We start from the raw sequence: 17,889 nt of genomic DNA, 5'->3' as shown, positions 1-17,889 counted from the left end.
ATCATATTCTATACTAATCCATCATGAAGTGACCAACATGGAAGAATTTAGGGTCACTTAGAGTCCTAGTCATAGAGTCATAGAGAGAAACAGCATGGAAACAGACCCTTCAATCCAACCCGTCCATGCCAACCAGATATCCCAACCCAATCGAGTCCCACCTGCCAGCACCCGGCCCATATCCCTCCAAACCCTTCCTATTCATATACCAATCTTTTAAATGTTGCAATTGTACCTGCCTCCACCACTTCCACTGGCAGCCCATGCTGCACACGCACCACCATTTGCGTGAAAAAGTTGCCCCTTAGGTCTCTTTCATATCTTTCCCCTCTCACCCTAAACCTATGCCCTCTACTTCTGAACTCCCCCACCCCAGGGAAAAGACCTTGTCTATTTCCCCTATTCATGCCCATCATGATTTTATAAACCTCTATAAGGTCACCCCTCAGCCTGTGACGCTCCAGGGAAAACAGCCCAAGCCTACTTAACCTCTCCTGATAGCTCAAATCCTCCAACCCTGGCAACATCCTTGTAAATCTTTTCTGAACCCTTTCAAGTTCACAACATCCTTCTGATAGGAAGGAGACCAGAATTGCACACAATATTCCAAAAGTGGCCTAACCAATGTTCTGCAACATGACCTCCCAACTCCTGTACTCAATACTCTGACCAGTAAAGGAAAGCATACCAAACATCTTCTTCACTATCCTATCTACCTGCGACTCCACTTTCAAGGAGCTATGTACCTGCACTCCATGGACTCTTTGTTCAGCAACAGTCCCTAAGACCTTACCATAAAGTGTATAAATCCTGCTAAGGTTTGCTTAGCAGGACCTCACATTTACCTAAATTAAACTCCATCTGCCACTCCTCAGCCCATTGATTCATTTGATCAAGATCCAGTTGTAATCTGAGGTAAATTTTTTCACTGTCCACTACACCTCCAATTTTGGTGTCATCTGCAAACTTACTAACTATACTTCTTAAGCTCAAATCCAAATCATTAATATAAATGATGAAAAGTAGTGGACACCGCACCAATACCTGTCGCACTCCACTGGTCACAGGCCTTCAATCTGAAAAACAACCCTCTACTACCACCCTCTGTTTTCTACCTTTGAGCCAGTTCTGTATCCAAATGGCTAATTCTCCCAGTATTCCATGAGATCTAACTTTTTTAATCAGTCCCCCATTGGGAACCTTGTCGAACGCCATACTGAAGTCCATATAAATCATGTTTACTGCTCTGTCCTCATCAATCCTCTTTGCTACTCCTTCAAGAAATTCAATCAAGTTTGTGAGACATGATTTCCATGCAAAAAGCCATGTTGACTATCCCTAATCAAATACATGTAAATCCTGTCCCTCAGGATTCCCTCCAACAACTTGCCCACCGCTGATGTCAGGCTCACTGGTCTATAGTTCCCTAGCCTTGGCCTTACCACCTTTCTTAAATAGTGGCACCATGTTACCCAACCTTCAGTCTTCTGGCACCTTACCTGTGACTATCAATGATACAAATATCTCAGCAAGAAGCCCAGCAGTCACTTCACTAGCTTCTCACAGAGTTCTAGGGTACACCTGATCAGGACATGGGGATTTATAAACTTTTATGCATTTCAAGACATCCAGCATTTCCTCTTTTGTAATATGGACATTTTTCAAGATGTCACCATTTATTTCCCTACATTCTATATCTTCCATGTCCTGTTCCACACTAAACACTGGTGCAAAATACTCGTTTAGTATCTCCCCCATCTCCTGTGGCTCTATACAAAGGCCGCCTTGCTGATCTTTGAAGGGCCCTATTCTCTCCCTAAGTTACCCTTTTGTCCTTAATGTATTTGTAAAACCCTTTGGATTCTCTTTAACTCTATTTGCCAAAGCTATCTCATGTCCTCTTTTTGCCCTTCTATGCTTAAGTATACTCCTACTGCCTTTATACTCTTCAAAGGATTCACTTGATCTATCCTGTCTATACCTGACATATGCTTCCTTCTTTTTCTTACCCAAATCTTCAATTTCTTTCATTATCCAGCATTCTCTATACCTACCAGCCTTTCCTTTCACCCTAACAGGAATATACTGTCTCTGGACTCTCGTTATCTCATTTCTGAAGGCTTCCCATTTTCTAGCCGTCCCTTTAACTGCGAACATCTGCCCCCCAATTAGCTTTTGAAAGTTCTTGCCTAATACTGTCAAAATTGGCCTTTCTCCAATTTAGAACTTCAACTTTTAGATCTGGTCTATCCTTTTCCATCACTATTTTAAAACTAATAGAATTATGGTCGCTGGCCCCAAAGTGCTCCCCCACTGACAACTCAATCACTGGCCCTTATTTCCCAAGAGTAGTTCAGGTTTTGCACTTTCTCTGGTAGATACATCCAAATACTGAATCAGAAAATTGTCTTGTACACACTTAACAAATTCCTCTCCTTCTCAACCTTTAGCACTATGACAGTCCTAGTCAATGAAAAGCACAGCAGGTCAGGCAGCATCCGAGGAGCAGGAAAATCGACATTTCAGACCGGAGCCCTTCATCAGGAAATCCGCAATAAGGTTGAAATCAACTAGGAAATCAATAAAGGCTCCAGCCCGAAACGTCGATTTTCCTGCTCCTCGGATGCTGCCTGATCTACTGTGCTTTTCCAGCAACACATTCTCAACTCTGATCTCCAGCATCTGCAGACCTCACAGTCTCCCAGTCCCAGTCTATGTTTGGAAAGTTAAAATTCCCTACCATAATCCCCCTATTATTCTTCCAGATAACTGAGATCTCCTTACAAATTTGTTTCTCAATTTCCTTCTCCCTATTAGGGGATCTATCATACAATCCCAATAAGGTGATCATCCCTTTCTTATTTCTCAGTTCCACCTAAATAACTTCCCTGGATATATTTCCGGGAATATCTTCCCTAAGTACAGCAGTAAGTTACCCCTTATCAAAAATGCCAGTCCCCCTCCTCTCTTGCCTCCCTTTCTGTCCTTCCTGCAGCATTTGTATCCTGGATCATTAAGCTGCCATTCTGTCCATTCCTGAGAGAATGATCATATCATTCGTATCATCCGTCGTTATTTCCGCCAGATCCAAACGGACCCCAACACCAGTGCTTTATTTCCCTCCCCTCCCCTATCAGCGTTCCGAAAAGACCACTCCCTCCATGACTCGCTCGTCAGGTCCACACCCCCCACCAACCCAACCTCCACTCCCGGCACCTTCCCCTCCAACCGCAGGAGGTGCAAGACTTGTGCCCACACCTCCCCCCTTACTTCCCTCCAAGGCCCCAAGGGATCCTTCCATATCCGCCACAAATTCACCTGCACCTCCACACACATCATTTACTGCATCCGCTGCACCCGATGTGGCCTCCTCTATATTGGGGAGACAGGCCGCCTACTTGCGGAATGTTTCAGGGAACACCTCTGGGACACCCGGGCCAACCAACCCAACCACCCCGTGGCTCAACACTTCAACTCCCCCTCCCACTCCACCAAGGACATGCAGGTCCTTGGACTCCTCCATCGCCAGACCATAGCAACACGACGGCTGGAGGAAGAGCGCCTCATCTTCCGCCTAGGAACCCTCAACCACAAGGGATGAACTCAGATTTCTCCATTTTCCTCATTTCCCCTCCCCCCACCTTGTCTCAGACCCAACCCTCGAACTCAGCACCACCTTCCTCACCTGCAATCTTCTTCCTGACCTATCCGCCCCCACCCCCTCTCCGGCCTATCACCCTCACCTTAACCTCCTTCCACCTATCACCCTTCCAATGCCCCTCCCCCAAGTCTCTCCTCCCTACCTTTTATCTTAGCCTGCTTGCCACACTTTCCTCATTCCTCAAGAAGGGCTCATGCCCGAAACGTCAATTCTCCTGCTCCTTGGATGCTGCCTGACCTTCTGCGCTTTTCCAGCAACACATTTTCAGCTCTGTCCATCCCTGAGCCATGTTTCTGTAATTGGTATGATATCCCAGTCCCATGTTCCTCACCATGCCCTGAGTTCATCTGCCTTCCCTGTTAGGCCCCTAGCATTGAAATAAATGCAGTTTCATTTATCAGTCCTCCCTTGTTCTCTGCTTTGTCCCTGCCTGCCCTGACTGTTCGACTTGCTTCTTTTCTCAACTGTGCTAGTGTCAGATTGATCTCTTTCCTCACTATCTCTCTGGGTCCCACACCTCCCACCTTACTAGTTTAAATCGTCCCAAGCAGCTCTAGCAAATCTCCCTGCCTGCATATTAGTCCCCTTCCAATTTAGGTGCAATCGTCCTTTTTGTGCAGGTCACTTCTACTCAAAAAGAGATTCCAATGATCCAAAAATGTGAATCCTTCTCCCATACAACAGATTCTCAGCAATGCATTCATTTGCTCCATTCTCCTATTCCTGCCCTCTCTAGCTTGCAGCACCAGGAATAATTCAGATATTACTACTTCCTTTTTAAATTCCTGCCTATCTCTCTGTAATCTCCCTTCAGAATCTCAACCTTTTCCCTTCCTACATCGTTGGTTCCAATGTGTACAATGACCTCCTGCTGGTCCCTCTCCCCCTTGAGAACATTCTGCACCCTCTCTGAGACATTGTTGATCCTGGCATCAAGTAAGCAACGCACCATTCTGATTTTTCACTGCAGGCCACAGAAACGTTTGTCTGTACCTCAGACTAGAGAATCCCCTAACACAATCGATCTCTTGGAACCCGACATACCCCTCATTCCATTAGAGCTTCTCTCAATACCAGGAACTTGACTGTTTGTACTGCATCCCCCTGAGAATCCATCATCCCCTACATTTTCCAAAACAGCATACTTGTTTGAAATGGGGATAGCTACAGATGACTCCTGCACTACCTGCGTATCTCTCTTGCCTTTCCTGGAGTTAACCCATCTATGTGACTGTCCCTTTGACTTTTCTCCCTTCCTGTAACTACCATCCATCACACGTGCTTGCTCTTGTAAATTCCTCATTGCCTCTGTCATTCCAACCGTTCCATTCAATCTGATAAGATTCGCAACCAATGGCATTTATTGCAGATATAATCCTCAGTAACACGTGAACTCTCCCTCAACTCCCACATCCAACAAGAAGAGCATATCGCTCTACTTAGAGCCATTTTTACTTCTTTCAATCTGCAGACCCAGAAAATAGCACCATCTTATTCCTCCACAAAATACTGCTCCAGGCTAACTTAATACTTATGTCTTATATTTTTAAGTTTAATCAAGAGACATCTCTCAATAAAACATATAATCAAGAAAGAACCCACGGTATTCACTACTGCAGACTTACAGCAAGGCCCCAAGGCCCAATTAAAACTATTCACTTATCTGTTTCTGTGCTGTGATCTCTCCCAAAGAGGTTCTTCCAAGATCAGTTGTGAATTTTACTGTTCGTTAATTTTCCCAGATGCACTCCGATGTCCAGCAAAGGCAGTAACTGCACAGGTTCACTGCTGTGTTAGCTAGCAGTGTGGGGTTTACTTTTTCTTTGTCGTGCACTGACCTGACCATGTACTGCCTTGTCTGTCACTCTCCCTTTTAAAAGTGCCATTGTTTTGACTTTTTCTCCAAAGTTCCAAAACAATGCAACAGCATATAAAACAGTAATTGCTGCTTCTGGAATTCAAGGAAATCACCTCTAACATCTAAAATACCTCTGAAAAGGAGCAGCCTGTTACAGCCAGAAATTTTTCCTGTCCTCCATCTTGGATTTCCTAGATTTCATGATTATTTTGATTATAATCAAAATATAGGACTTTAAAAATATAGGTAATCTGCATCATAATAGCTGTTATGTAATTAGTAGACTTGCTGCTGGTCGTTGTTGAAATGCTGCCTATTGGAGATAGCCACAGATTTGGAAAGGCTGAAATCACTGTTAAAAACAAATTATACGACTCTGTATTAGGAAAAGGTAATTTGATATTTTAAGCAATTTGTGAGTTTTAATTCAAATATGCAAATACTACTGTACACTATAGATCTAAGTTATTTTTAAATCAATGTTTTCTTTGGCAGGCCTACGTAAAACAGGTCGAAGTGAAGGACATGGCTGAACTTGAGCTGAAGCTGGTTGAAGCCAAAAACCGCTTGACTTTCCTTGTGGATTATGTTACACTTTCCCCAAGTGACATGCGGCTAAACAACAATACATTTCACTGGAGTGGACGAATGGCAGAGATTTTTGAGGAACATAAGAGGATGGTTGCAGAGAAGGAAGAGCAGTACCAACAAGGACTTCGGGTGAGAGAGTCACAAGCTTCAACGCTGCTGACCTTTTATTTCACTTTGCTTTGCATAGACTTATCATCTGCATTGTCAGTATGGGCACATTGGTGCTTAGAAAGGTGTCTGAGATAACATCTGCATTGTCATGCTGTAGATAAGAGAAGGGTTGCCAACTCCATTTTCATCAAATGACCTCCAGCCTCTGATCACCATGCCAGTGAAAACTTACTTTTCACCTGCAGTATTTCATGAATAAAAGAATAAACTTTCAAGGATAACAACAATTGCTTTGATGCCCTGTATGATCCCCTTCCCGTGACAGATTCTCTACTTCCTCTTGATAAGCTACTTTGCTATTTTCCATCATTTGGTTCCTATATCCGGGTCTAACCAGAATATCCCTCCCTGCCCTTTGGACTTCATTGGAATTTTGCCTCAATGTTATTTTGAAGGTGGTAAAAAATGAGATTAAACCTATTTATCATATTACCAAAACATTTACACTTTCCGAACACATTTAATATGCACCTTTTTCATGATTTTTCACTTTCAGCTTCGTACTGAAAGATTTCTAGAGGAACTGGAAAGTTATGCTAAGCAAGTGGAAGAATTCTACAGTTTTGGAGAATTGTCGGAAGTCAATCGATACTTACGAAAGGCTCAAGCGTTAAATGCAAAGCTGAATCAAGCAATGGAGAAGGTATTGGGTTAAACTTGGATCAAATACTGATGCACATTGATATAAACTTGTTCATGTGTATGGGTTGTATAAATTTCTTCCTGGGAATTTTGTAAAGCCAGTTATAATTTTTTTTATGAAAGATAGTTCGTATTTTGTTATGAGAATTATCCTACACATGTCATAGCTGTTTAAAAGCTTTGAATAACTTTATGAATGTGACATTGACATCAGGTGAAGTGAAGCCTGTATGTGGTTGTAATATTCCAATAGCCTAATAGCTTATTGTTATTCGCTGTCAAGGCTCACACTTTATAGTTACCAATGGAGTAACATGTTTGGGTACTATCCCTCAGGACAGTAGGGAGAAAATTACAAACATATGAATGATGAAATTCTTAGCCTTCAAGCAAAAAGTATAAAATTAAACAAGTTGCTTGACGAGCAATTAGAAATAACTATTATGTGCAATATTTGATTTGTGAGAAGCTGGATACTAGTACAAAATGCGCAACTGGGAACGTTTGAGACCAGCATTATTTGTTCGCTTGACACAGGAGCTGGGACAGAAGTAAATGGCCTTGATGTTGCTGTTCCTCGCATGAACCCCTAAACTGAAACAGTGGCTAGATTTCCTAGAAACTCTGAGGAGATTCCAGGCAGAAGAGGTGAGAAATGGGTGATAGATTACTTTCTAAATTGCACACCCACTTCTGATGGGACCCTGGAAGCATGCCTAATTTTAGCCTAGGTGGGAACCTAAACATTGACTATGGGCAAGGGAATAGTGGTGACTCGTCTCTGGAGAAAGCAAAATTTAATGGAGCGTCATCAGCTATTGTTGTAGCTGTTATTTCAAAGTGTGGAAGAAGTGTTGACATGTGGTAGAATTAATAAGAGCTGCTACTTATTTTTCAGAGAACTAATTTCAGAGAGCCCCAATTCTTAATGAGAAGGCAAATATAAGAAAGAAAAAATCCTGCGTCTTATTTTCTATGTTTACTTTATTTGGTCAGTGCTGTGCATAATTATTTCTCAAAGTAATTTGGAAAAATGTTAGAATGCTGATCTTTGTCTCCGTTCTTAGATTGTGTGAAAAATCTGTAAAAGCAATGTAGTGAAAACAACGTGTCACAAATATTGAAACTTTACAGGATATGTTTTATCTGTATCTTTCAACTTAAGATGAAACAGGTAGATATCTCCTGGAATGTAAGGAGAAACCAAATATTCTGGATAGAAAGGTAGCAGTTATACTAACCTCTCTCCTGAAACAGGTTCATGTGCTGGTTATCATGGAAAAAGAAGCCCTATTGAAAAACAAGTGATAATTTTCAACAGTGACACACAAAAAAGGCAGCTGGTAGAGGTGATAAGGCATTGGGAGTCAGGAGGTGAAAATCAACTGGACGAAAGTGAGGACTGTAGATGCTGGAGATTATAGTCGAGAGTGTGGCACTGGAAAAATACAGCAAGGCAGGCAGCATCTGAGGAGCAGGAGAGTCGATGTTTTGGGCAAAAGCCTGCTCTTCGGGTGCTGCCTGCCCTGCTGTGTTTTTCCAGCACCACACTCTCGAGTCAGGAGGTGAGTTGCACACCATAGGACTTCCTGCATCTGACCAGATTTTTTAGCCAGAGAATTTACATGGTTCAGCTTCTGTTCAATGGTAACACCTTTGACAATAAACGTGGAATAATCACTGATCATAATACCTTTGAATGTTGAGGGGAAATGGTTAGATTCTGTCTTGTTGGAGATGGTCTTTACCTGATGCTTGTGTGGCAAGAAGGTTACTTGTGATTTATCTACCCAAGTTTGAATGTTTTTCAGCCACTGGTGCACAAAGACTGCTTTGCTGTTTGAGGAATCATACATAGCGCTAAATGCTTTGCAATTGATAATGAACATCCTCACTTCTGATTTTATAACAGATATAAGGTTATTGATGAAGTAGCTGAAGATGTTTGGAACGAGGATACTACTCTGAGGACTCCTGCAGCAATGTCCTTAGACTAGATAATTGCTCCAATAACTGTAATCATCATCATTTGTACTAGATATAACTCCAGCCAGTGGAGAGATTTGCTTGGATTCCCATTATCTTCTGTTTTGCTTGAGCTCTTTGTTGCCACACTCCGTTAAATGCTGTCTTGTTAAAGGCAGTCAACTTTAGTTATCCTTTTGAGTTCGGCTGTTTTGTCCATGTTTGGACTGAGGCTGCATGAGGTCAGAAGGTGACTATTCCTGGTAGAAATCCAAACTGAGCATCAGTTAGCAGTTTAATGCTGAGCAATTAACAATTTATGGGACAGTTAGCAATCTCTTGCATCACTTTGATCAACAATTATCTAGAGTGGTAATTGGCTAGGTCAGATCTACCCTACTTTTTTGTATATAGGACATATGAGGGCAATTTTCCATATTGCCTAATAGTTGCTGGTGTTGCAAATTCCTTCTCACAGAACATGCAGTCCAAAACCCAGTCCAAACTCTGAACACTCCCAGACAGTCTGACTGTCTCATCCATGATGTCCTAGTTACCGTTCAACATCTGAGTATGAGATCTCTTCCAGACCTGCAGGTACCAGATACTGACTTCGTTATTAGACAACATCTAGTATCTATTTAAATATAATGCTCTTCTCCAGTGACGAAACATCTGCAGAACCTTGATCAAGAACCAACCTGCAATTAACTTCCAGGTCTGGCCTCATGAATAAACAAAGAATTGATTGGTCTGTTTTCCTTTTAAAGCAAGATGTTTCCAAAGTTCAAAAGTCATCTTTACCTCTCAGTTCCCAGTTCACGACCTGAAACCAAAATTGATAAAAAGAATAAAATAAAAATAATGAAATATCAGCAAGGGTTCCAAGAAGAATGAAATCTGTGATGCCGTCTTAGGAGGAGGTTGACATGAATCAATCACCCGGCACTTCTGGTCTAAGTCTGTTTCAGTCTTTTGCATTGCTGTTGTGGGTAGCCCATCATTGAGGATGAGATATTGTAGAATCTCTTTCTCCAGTTAGTTATTTAATTGTCTACCAGTATTCTACCATTGAATGTGGCAGCTTTTCAGAATGTAGATCTGATCCACTAGTTGTGGGATCACTTACTACTATCACATGGTCCTTCTGCTGTTTGTCATCAATCCTGTATTGTAGATTCACCAGGTTGACCCCTATTTTATGTATATCTGATGGTGCTCTTGTGCAATTTTTTATGAATCAGATTGATTCCCTAGCTTGATGGTATGAGTAGAGTGGTGATTATAGCGGATCATGAAGTTAGAACATAGAACATAGAACATAGAAGAATACAGCGCAGTACAGGCCCTTGGGCCCTCGATGTTGCGCCGATCCAAGCCCACCTAAACTACACTAACCCACTATCCTCCATATACCTATCCAATGCCCTCTTAAATGCCCATAAAGAGGGAGAGTCCACCACTGTTACTGGCAGGGCATTCCATGAACTAACAACTCGCTGAGTGAAGAACCTACCCCTAACATCAGTCCTATATCTACCCCCCCTTAATTTAAAGCTATGCCCCCTTGTAATACCCGACTCAATACGCGGGAAAAGGTTCATACTGTCGACCCTATCTAACCCCCTAATCATCTTGTACACCTCAATCAAGTCACCCCTAAACCTTCTTTTCTCTAGTGAAAACAGCCCCAAGTGCCTCAGTCTTTCCTCATACGATTTTCCTTCCATACCAGGCAACATCCTGGTAAACCTCCTCTGCACCCGTTCCAATGCCTCCACATCCTTCCTATAGTATGGCGACCAAAACTGCACACAATATTCCAGATGCGGCCGTACCAGAGTCTTATACAACTGCATCATGACCTCAGGACTCCGGAACTCAATTCCTCTACCAATAAAAGCCAGTACGCCATATGCCTTCCTCACCGCACTATTTACCTGGGTGGCAACTTTCAGAGATCTGTGTACATGGACACCAAGATCCCTCTGCTCATCCACACTACCAAGTATCCGACCATTAGCCCAGTACCCCATCTTTTTGTTATTCTTCCCAAAGTGAATCACCTCACACTTAGCTACATTGAATTCCATCTGCCACCTTTCTGCCCAGCTCTGCAGCTTCTCTATATCCTGCTGTAACCTGCCACATGCTTCCTCACTGTCAACAACTCCTCCGACTTTCGTATCATCCGCAAACTTGCTCACCCAACCTTCTAACCCCTCTTCCAGGTCATTTATAAAAATGACAAACAGCAATGGTCCCAAAACAGATCCTTGTGGAACACCGCTAGTGACGGCACTCCATGAAGAAACTTTGCCATCAACTACTACCCTCTGTCTTCTTCCATCCAGCCAATTTCTAATCCAAACCTCCAACTCACCCTCAATGCCATATCTCCGTATTTTCTGCAGTAGCCTACCATGGGGAACCTTATCAAACGCCTTACTAAAATCCATATATACCACATCTACCGCTTTCCCCTCATCAACCTCCTTCGTCACCTTTTCAAAGAATTCAATAAGGTTTGTGAGGCACGACTTGCCCTTCACAAAACCATGCTGACTATCCTTGATCACATTATTCCTATCCAGATGTGCATAAATCCTATCCCTTACAATTCTCTCTAAGACTTTGCCCACAACAGAAGTGAGACTCACCGGCCTATAGTTACTAGGGCTATCCCTACTCCCCTTTTTGAACAAGGGAACCACATTTGCTATCCTCCAGTCTTCTGGGACTACTCCTGTAGACAAAGAGGACATAAAAATCAAGGCCAATGGCTCTGCAATCTCCTCCCTTGCTTCCCAGAGAATCCTAGGATAAATGCCATCAGGCCCAGGGGACTTATCTATTTTCACCTTTTCCAGGATTTCCAACACCTCTTCTCTACATACCTCAAAGCCATCCATTCTACTTATTTGTGCCTCAGTATTCTCATCGACAACAATGCCCTGTTCCTGAGTGAATACTGAAGAAAAGTATTCATTCAGTGTCTCCCCAATCTCTTCCGCCTCCACACGCAACTTCCCCCTACTATCCTTGACTGGACCTATTCCTACCCTAGTCATTCTTTTATTCCTAACATACCTATAGAAAGCCTTAGGGTTTTCCCTAATCCTATCTACTAAGGACCTTTCATGTCCCCTCCTTGCTGCTTTTAGCTCTCTCTTCAGGTCCTTCCTGGCTACCCTATAACTCTCAATCGCCCCAATTGAACCTTCACGTCTCATCTTGAGATAGGCCGCCCTCTTCCATTTAACAAGGGATTCCAATTCCTTATTAAACCACGGCTCCCTCGCACGACCCTTTCCTTCCTGCCTGACAGGTACATAATTATCAAGGACACTCAATAGTTGCCCCTTGAACAAGTTCCACATATCATTTACACTCTTGCCTTGGAGTCTACTTTTCCAAGCCACACATCCTAAGTCATGCCTCACCGCATCATAATTTCCCTTACCCCAGCTATAATTCTTGCCCTGTAGTACACACTTATCCCTCTCCATCACGAGTGTAAAAATCACCGAATTATGGTCACTATCCCCAAAAGTTGCAGATTGTGAATGAATACAATTCTGCTGTTGCCTCAATTTACTGTCACCTTCAGCACTTGTTTTCAGTCATATTCAGGAACTTTACCTCTGTCAATAGATCCACTGCTCTGGGTAATATGCCTTCTATATGAAGGGGTTGATCATTTTGGATTGAAATGTAGAGAAGTGTTTTTTTCTGAATACCACTTTATTGTGAATCTTCACTGTGCTCAACCTCAGAGGACTAAATGTAACTAATGTTTAAGTGTGTTGAGATTGATAGAGATTTGGACTGCTAAAGATGTTTGTGCTCCTACTCCAAATAAAATGATGGGAAATCACAGTTGAGGCTGATCATGCCTTATCATATAGCAAAGCAGGCTTCATCAGCCATTTCACCTATATATGCTTTTATTTCTCATGTTTTCAAGTTTCCCATCAATTAAGTGTTCATACTTCTTTCTTGGACTAATTTTTCAAGAATTCTGGATCTTTTTTAAAACAAACTTTCTGAATTTTTTGCGCACAGTTGCAGTCTCAACAATTATGCTTGGAAATTCTGTGGAAATACTCGATCATTATTTATGCCGTTTAAAGAACTATTTATTTGTTACTGAAGTATCAAAGATGTAATATAATTGACTTTGCTTTTTGTTTCCACTCACCGAATTGAATCATCAGAATTTGTTTGAAATTAAACATTCCAGCTGTGTTGCCTGGTGTCATAAATTGAAATAATATAAATTCTTTTTTTTTGCAAATAGAATATTATGACCTAAAATTGTTCAGTGAGAAATTATGTTGGGAGGTCTAATTTTTTTCTTTACTTTTTTAAAACTTGTATCTTTTGAAACTGGTCTTGTTTGTCTGTCTTTTGGAATACAATTAATTAAATTCTTATAGTCTGTTGGCACATTTTAAACTTTAATATTATGAACAAAGACAAAAGATTTTTGAGAAGTTTCAGTCCATCATATGTTGTAAAAACTGCTTTTTCTATTGTTGCAAAACTATTTTGCTCTACAGAACTCTTGCTGAAAAGCAATTTTGATTGGTTGACTTTGGAGTTTTTTTTGGCAACTGGAATCTTGTGAATGACACAATTCATTTTATTAACCAAGAATCAAGAGAGGATAATTTCTTTGATTGCATTCTCACGTGTGCAATGCATATTGATCATTTTACTTTAGAGCAGAGGTCATTTCAGAAATAGCTCACTATGGCGGGCTCATTGTGGGTTATCCATTTTGGATCAATCAACCTTTTGTTGATCCAAGCGTGGAGCATGCAAAGACAGAATAAATAAATGTTTGGGCTAACATTATATAGTATTTTGAAATGCATGTGTTGTTACAAGCAAAACTTGAAACTGAAAAGCTGATTGTGTAACATTTAACCAAATAGTCTTACTAATGTAGAAATAGTATTATAATAAGAATGTTCAATTTTCAAACAAACATGTACTGAGAATTCAATTTAGTTAGTGGAGTCAATTATATCACAACTTTAACACTTTTTAAACAAATCAGCAGCTATTTAAAGGGTAGAAACAATAATTCATAATTGTCAATAATAATTTAGTTACTTAAATAGTATTCACTTTCTTATTGTGCTAGATTGATCAGATTAATGAGGAAGAGCAAGCATTTGGATGGAGTGAATCTCAATACCCCCAGCGTAAACAGACCAGCGATACACTGCAACCATATCTGCGACTGTATGACTTGACAGTAGAGTTCAATGGCAAGTATAAAAATTGGATGGAAGGACCATTTACTGAGGCTAACCCAGATCAAGTTGAGGCAGATGTGGGAAACTACTGGCGAGCTTTATACAAGTTGGAACGGACATTAACAGACTCACCAAATTCATACAAGATTGCCAATACTGTTAGGAAAAAAGTTGAAGAATTTAAAGAACACATTCCCCTTATTCATGTTGTCTGCAATCCTGGTTTACGTGAACGACATTGGGATGCCTTATCTGATATTGTTGGATACCCACTTGAGCCTACTGAAGACACAACTATCACCAAGTTTCTTGCTATGAATCTTGAGCCTTACTTAGAACAGTTTGAGGGTATTAGTGAGGCTGCTAGCAAGGAGTACTCACTGGAGAAAGCCCTGGAAAAAATGATCAAGGAGTGGGAAGGAATGGAATTTGTTCTCCATCCATATCGAGAAACAGGAACTTATATACTTGCAGCAGTTGATGATATCCAGATGTTACTAGATGACCACATTGTAAAGACCCAAACAATGCGTGGATCTCCCTTTATACAACCATTTGAAAAAGAAATCAGGTAGCTCATTCCTTTTCATTGCGTTTTATTAGTTAAGTCCAAGAATTGTTGAAAAAACCATGGATCTTTACAAAATGTTTAACAATTTGAGGAAACACATACAACGTTATACAAAACAAACAAAAGGCTGGAAAAGCACAACTGATCAGACAGTATCTGTAAAGAGTGAAATAGATTTAATATTTCAGGCTGTTGATCTTTCATCAGTTTAGGAATAGTGTGAATTGTAGCACCAGTGCATGTTATTACTTTTGGTAAAGTGTATGGGGAAGCCGAGGACACTACCTTGAGGAATTCCTGCAGTAATGACCTGGGGCTAAGATGGTCAACTTCCAATGACCAGAGCTTACTGGGTATGACTGTATCCAGTGGAGAGATTTCCCCCGATTCCCATTGAGTGCAGTTTTGTGGGGACTGTCAATCAGGTGCTGCCTTGATGTTAGGGGTTGTCACTCCCATCTCATCTCTGCAGTTCAGCTCTTTTGTTCATGTTTGGTCCAAGGCCCTAATGAGATCAAAAGTTGAGTGGCCGTGGGGAAATAAAGCTGAGCGTCCGTGAGCAGGTAATTCCTTTGCAAGTGCACTTAATAGCAATGCCAAAGTTGTCTTCCATTAATTTGTTGATAATTGGTAGTAGACTGAAAAGGTAATAATTGGTTGGTGGATTTTACTTGTTTTTTTTTCCACACAAATGAATCAAATAGGTTGAAGATTTCAATATGTGATGGTGGGGACGTCAGGAGGAGGCTGAGATGATAATGGATGCAAACATTTTAGCCTTGTCTTTTGCACTGTTATGCTGGGGCTCCACAATTATTAAAGTTTGGAGCTTCCACCACCTCTTAGTAACATTCATGACTGGATGTGACAGGACTGCATAGCGTAGATCTTATCGATTGATTGTAGGATCACTTTGTCCAATTTAATGCATGCTATTTAAATTTTTGATATGTATGTAGCCCTGTATTGTAGCTTCATCAGGCTGACACCATGTTTTTAGATACGTCTAGTTTGGCTCCTGCAGGCCGTCCTATACTCTTCTTTGAGCCAGAATAGATCTTCTTATTTGATATTAACGGTAGGGTGAGTGATATGCCAAGCTATGAGGTTACAGATTGTGATCAAATGCAGTTCTGCTGCTGTGGTCCACAATAACTCAAAAATGCATGTTTCAGCTGTTTGATCTGTTTGGTCTGTTCCATTTAGCATGCTGGTAGTGTCATAAAACATGATGGAGGGTATCCTCAATGTGAAGATTTGACTTCATCACCACAAGGCTGTGTGGTAGTCACTCCTACTGATACTATTATAGATAGTTACATTTGTGATAGTTGGATTGGTGAAGATGAGGTCAAGTAGAATTTTCCTTCTTGTTGATTTTCTTACCACATGCCATAGCAAATTTGTCCTTTAGAACTGTGACAGCTCAGTCAGTAGCGGTGCCACTGAACCATTCTTTGTGGTGGACATGAAGTTTCCCACCCAATGTCTTGCTGTCCTTTGGTTTCTCCAAGTGGTGATCGACATGGAGGAGTTGTGATTCATCAGACAGAGGTAAGGGTGAGGTGTATATGTATGTCTATGAATGTGTTGGGGGTGGGGAGCAGTAGGTAATAGTCAGAAGAAGATTTCCTTGCCTATGTCTGAGATATTGCCAAAAGATTTCATGGTGTTTGGAGTCAGTGCATCTCCAATGAAAGTGTATCCCTTCATAACTAAGAAGACCAAAACGTATGTAGTGCTCTAGGTATGGCTTTTTTTTTTGTAGATTCCCTACATTGTGGAAACAGGTCATTTGGCTCAACAGGTCCACACCAACCCTCTGAAGATAATCCTCCACTTTCTCTGTCATTGTAACCCTGCATTTCCCCTGGCTAACGCACCTAACCTACAAATCCCTGAACACTATGGGTAATTTCATGGCCAATCCACCTAATTTGCACATCTTTGGACTGTGGGAGGAAACTGGAGCACCCAATAGAAACCCATGCAGACACGGGGAGAACATGCAAACTCCAAATAGACAGTTGCCCGAGGCTAGAATCAAACCCGGGTCCCTGGTGCTGTGAGGCAGCAGTGCTGACCACTGAACCAGCATGCCACCCCATAATGTTGGCAGCATCAATACTTTGTAAAGTTGTAACAATACTTCACTCAACTTTCCTTGAAATAAACAGCAATACTCTGTTTGCTTTCCTAATTATTTGCTGTAATTGCATGCCAGTTTTTTTGAATCAATATGTGTAGTGCCTCTTTATTTAAATCATATTTTGATTTTATATTCTTCTTACCTTATTTTTTACCATTTTATAGTCCATTTGCTGATTTTTTTTTCCCATTCACTTTACCTATCTATATCCCTTTTGCAGATTCTTTGTGTCCTCCTCATAACTTGCTTTTTCACCTATCTTTGTATTTAAGGAAGCTTAGTATAATATGCTTGGTTCCTTCATCTAGGCTCTAGCACTGATCCCTGTTTAACTCATGAGTTAACTTGTCACTCTGCAAATGACCCAATTATCCTGACTCTCTACTGAATTTGTCAGACACAATTTCCATGTCTTAAAACCATGTTGAATTTGAGTGTAATAATGTTCTAAATGCCCTTAACTAATGGAGTCCAGAACTTTCTTGATAACAGATGCTAGGCAAACTGACCTATTAAATTTCAAAAAATGAAAAATGCTGAAGAACCCTGAAATGTTAACTTTATTTCTTTCCCAACAAATGCTGCAACCCCTGCTGAGTTTCTCTTGAATTTTCTGATTTTGATTCAGATTTCCATCTTGTGCTGTATTTTGATTTTGTTGCAATTTCCTGATGTTTGTTTTCATCTTTTCTTAATATGCATGTTATATTTGTGATTTGTAATCCACTGGGAAATTTCAAAGTCCTTGGAGATTTGGTAGAACATAACCAATTTATTTATTTTCCATGTAGTCACTTCTTTTAAAACTTTCGGGTACAGATCATCCAGTCAAGGGAAATTGTGAACCTTCAGTTCCATTAAATTTCTGAATACATTTTCAATAATCATTGTGATTATTACCCCCTCCATTTTGCCCTGATTTTCTAGTATTTTGGAATGCTTTTGCTGTATCTTATCAGAGATTAGGATGTAGATTTGTCTCAAATACAAAGAACTTCCCTGCATATTTACTCT

The 17,889-nt window shown here is 40.9% G+C and overlaps 1 protein-coding gene across 2 annotated transcripts in view; it reads left to right on the top strand.

Annotated features, from left to right (window-relative positions):
• The window catches only part of dnah7 (dynein, axonemal, heavy chain 7), a 417,860-nt gene that overhangs the window by 77,099 nt on the left and 322,872 nt on the right, over positions 1–17,889 (top strand). For both annotated transcript variants that reach the window (XM_087988680.1, XM_043692898.2), the window contains exons 15-17: positions 6,015–6,239; positions 6,778–6,924; positions 14,041–14,726. In XM_087988680.1, the coding sequence (XP_087844806.1) occupies positions 6,015–6,239; positions 6,778–6,924; positions 14,041–14,726 (1,058 nt within the window). The remainder of the gene's footprint in view (positions 1–6,014; positions 6,240–6,777; positions 6,925–14,040; positions 14,727–17,889) is intronic.

This window comes from Chiloscyllium plagiosum, unplaced genomic scaffold (assembly GCF_037043375.1).
Source record: "Chiloscyllium plagiosum isolate Xiang-an unplaced genomic scaffold, Cpla_swu_hap1 HiC_scaffold_7, whole genome shotgun sequence".
Taxonomy (NCBI): Eukaryota; Metazoa; Chordata; class Chondrichthyes; order Orectolobiformes; family Hemiscylliidae; genus Chiloscyllium; species Chiloscyllium plagiosum.
This window is presented reverse-complemented; position numbering and strand designations above follow the sequence as displayed.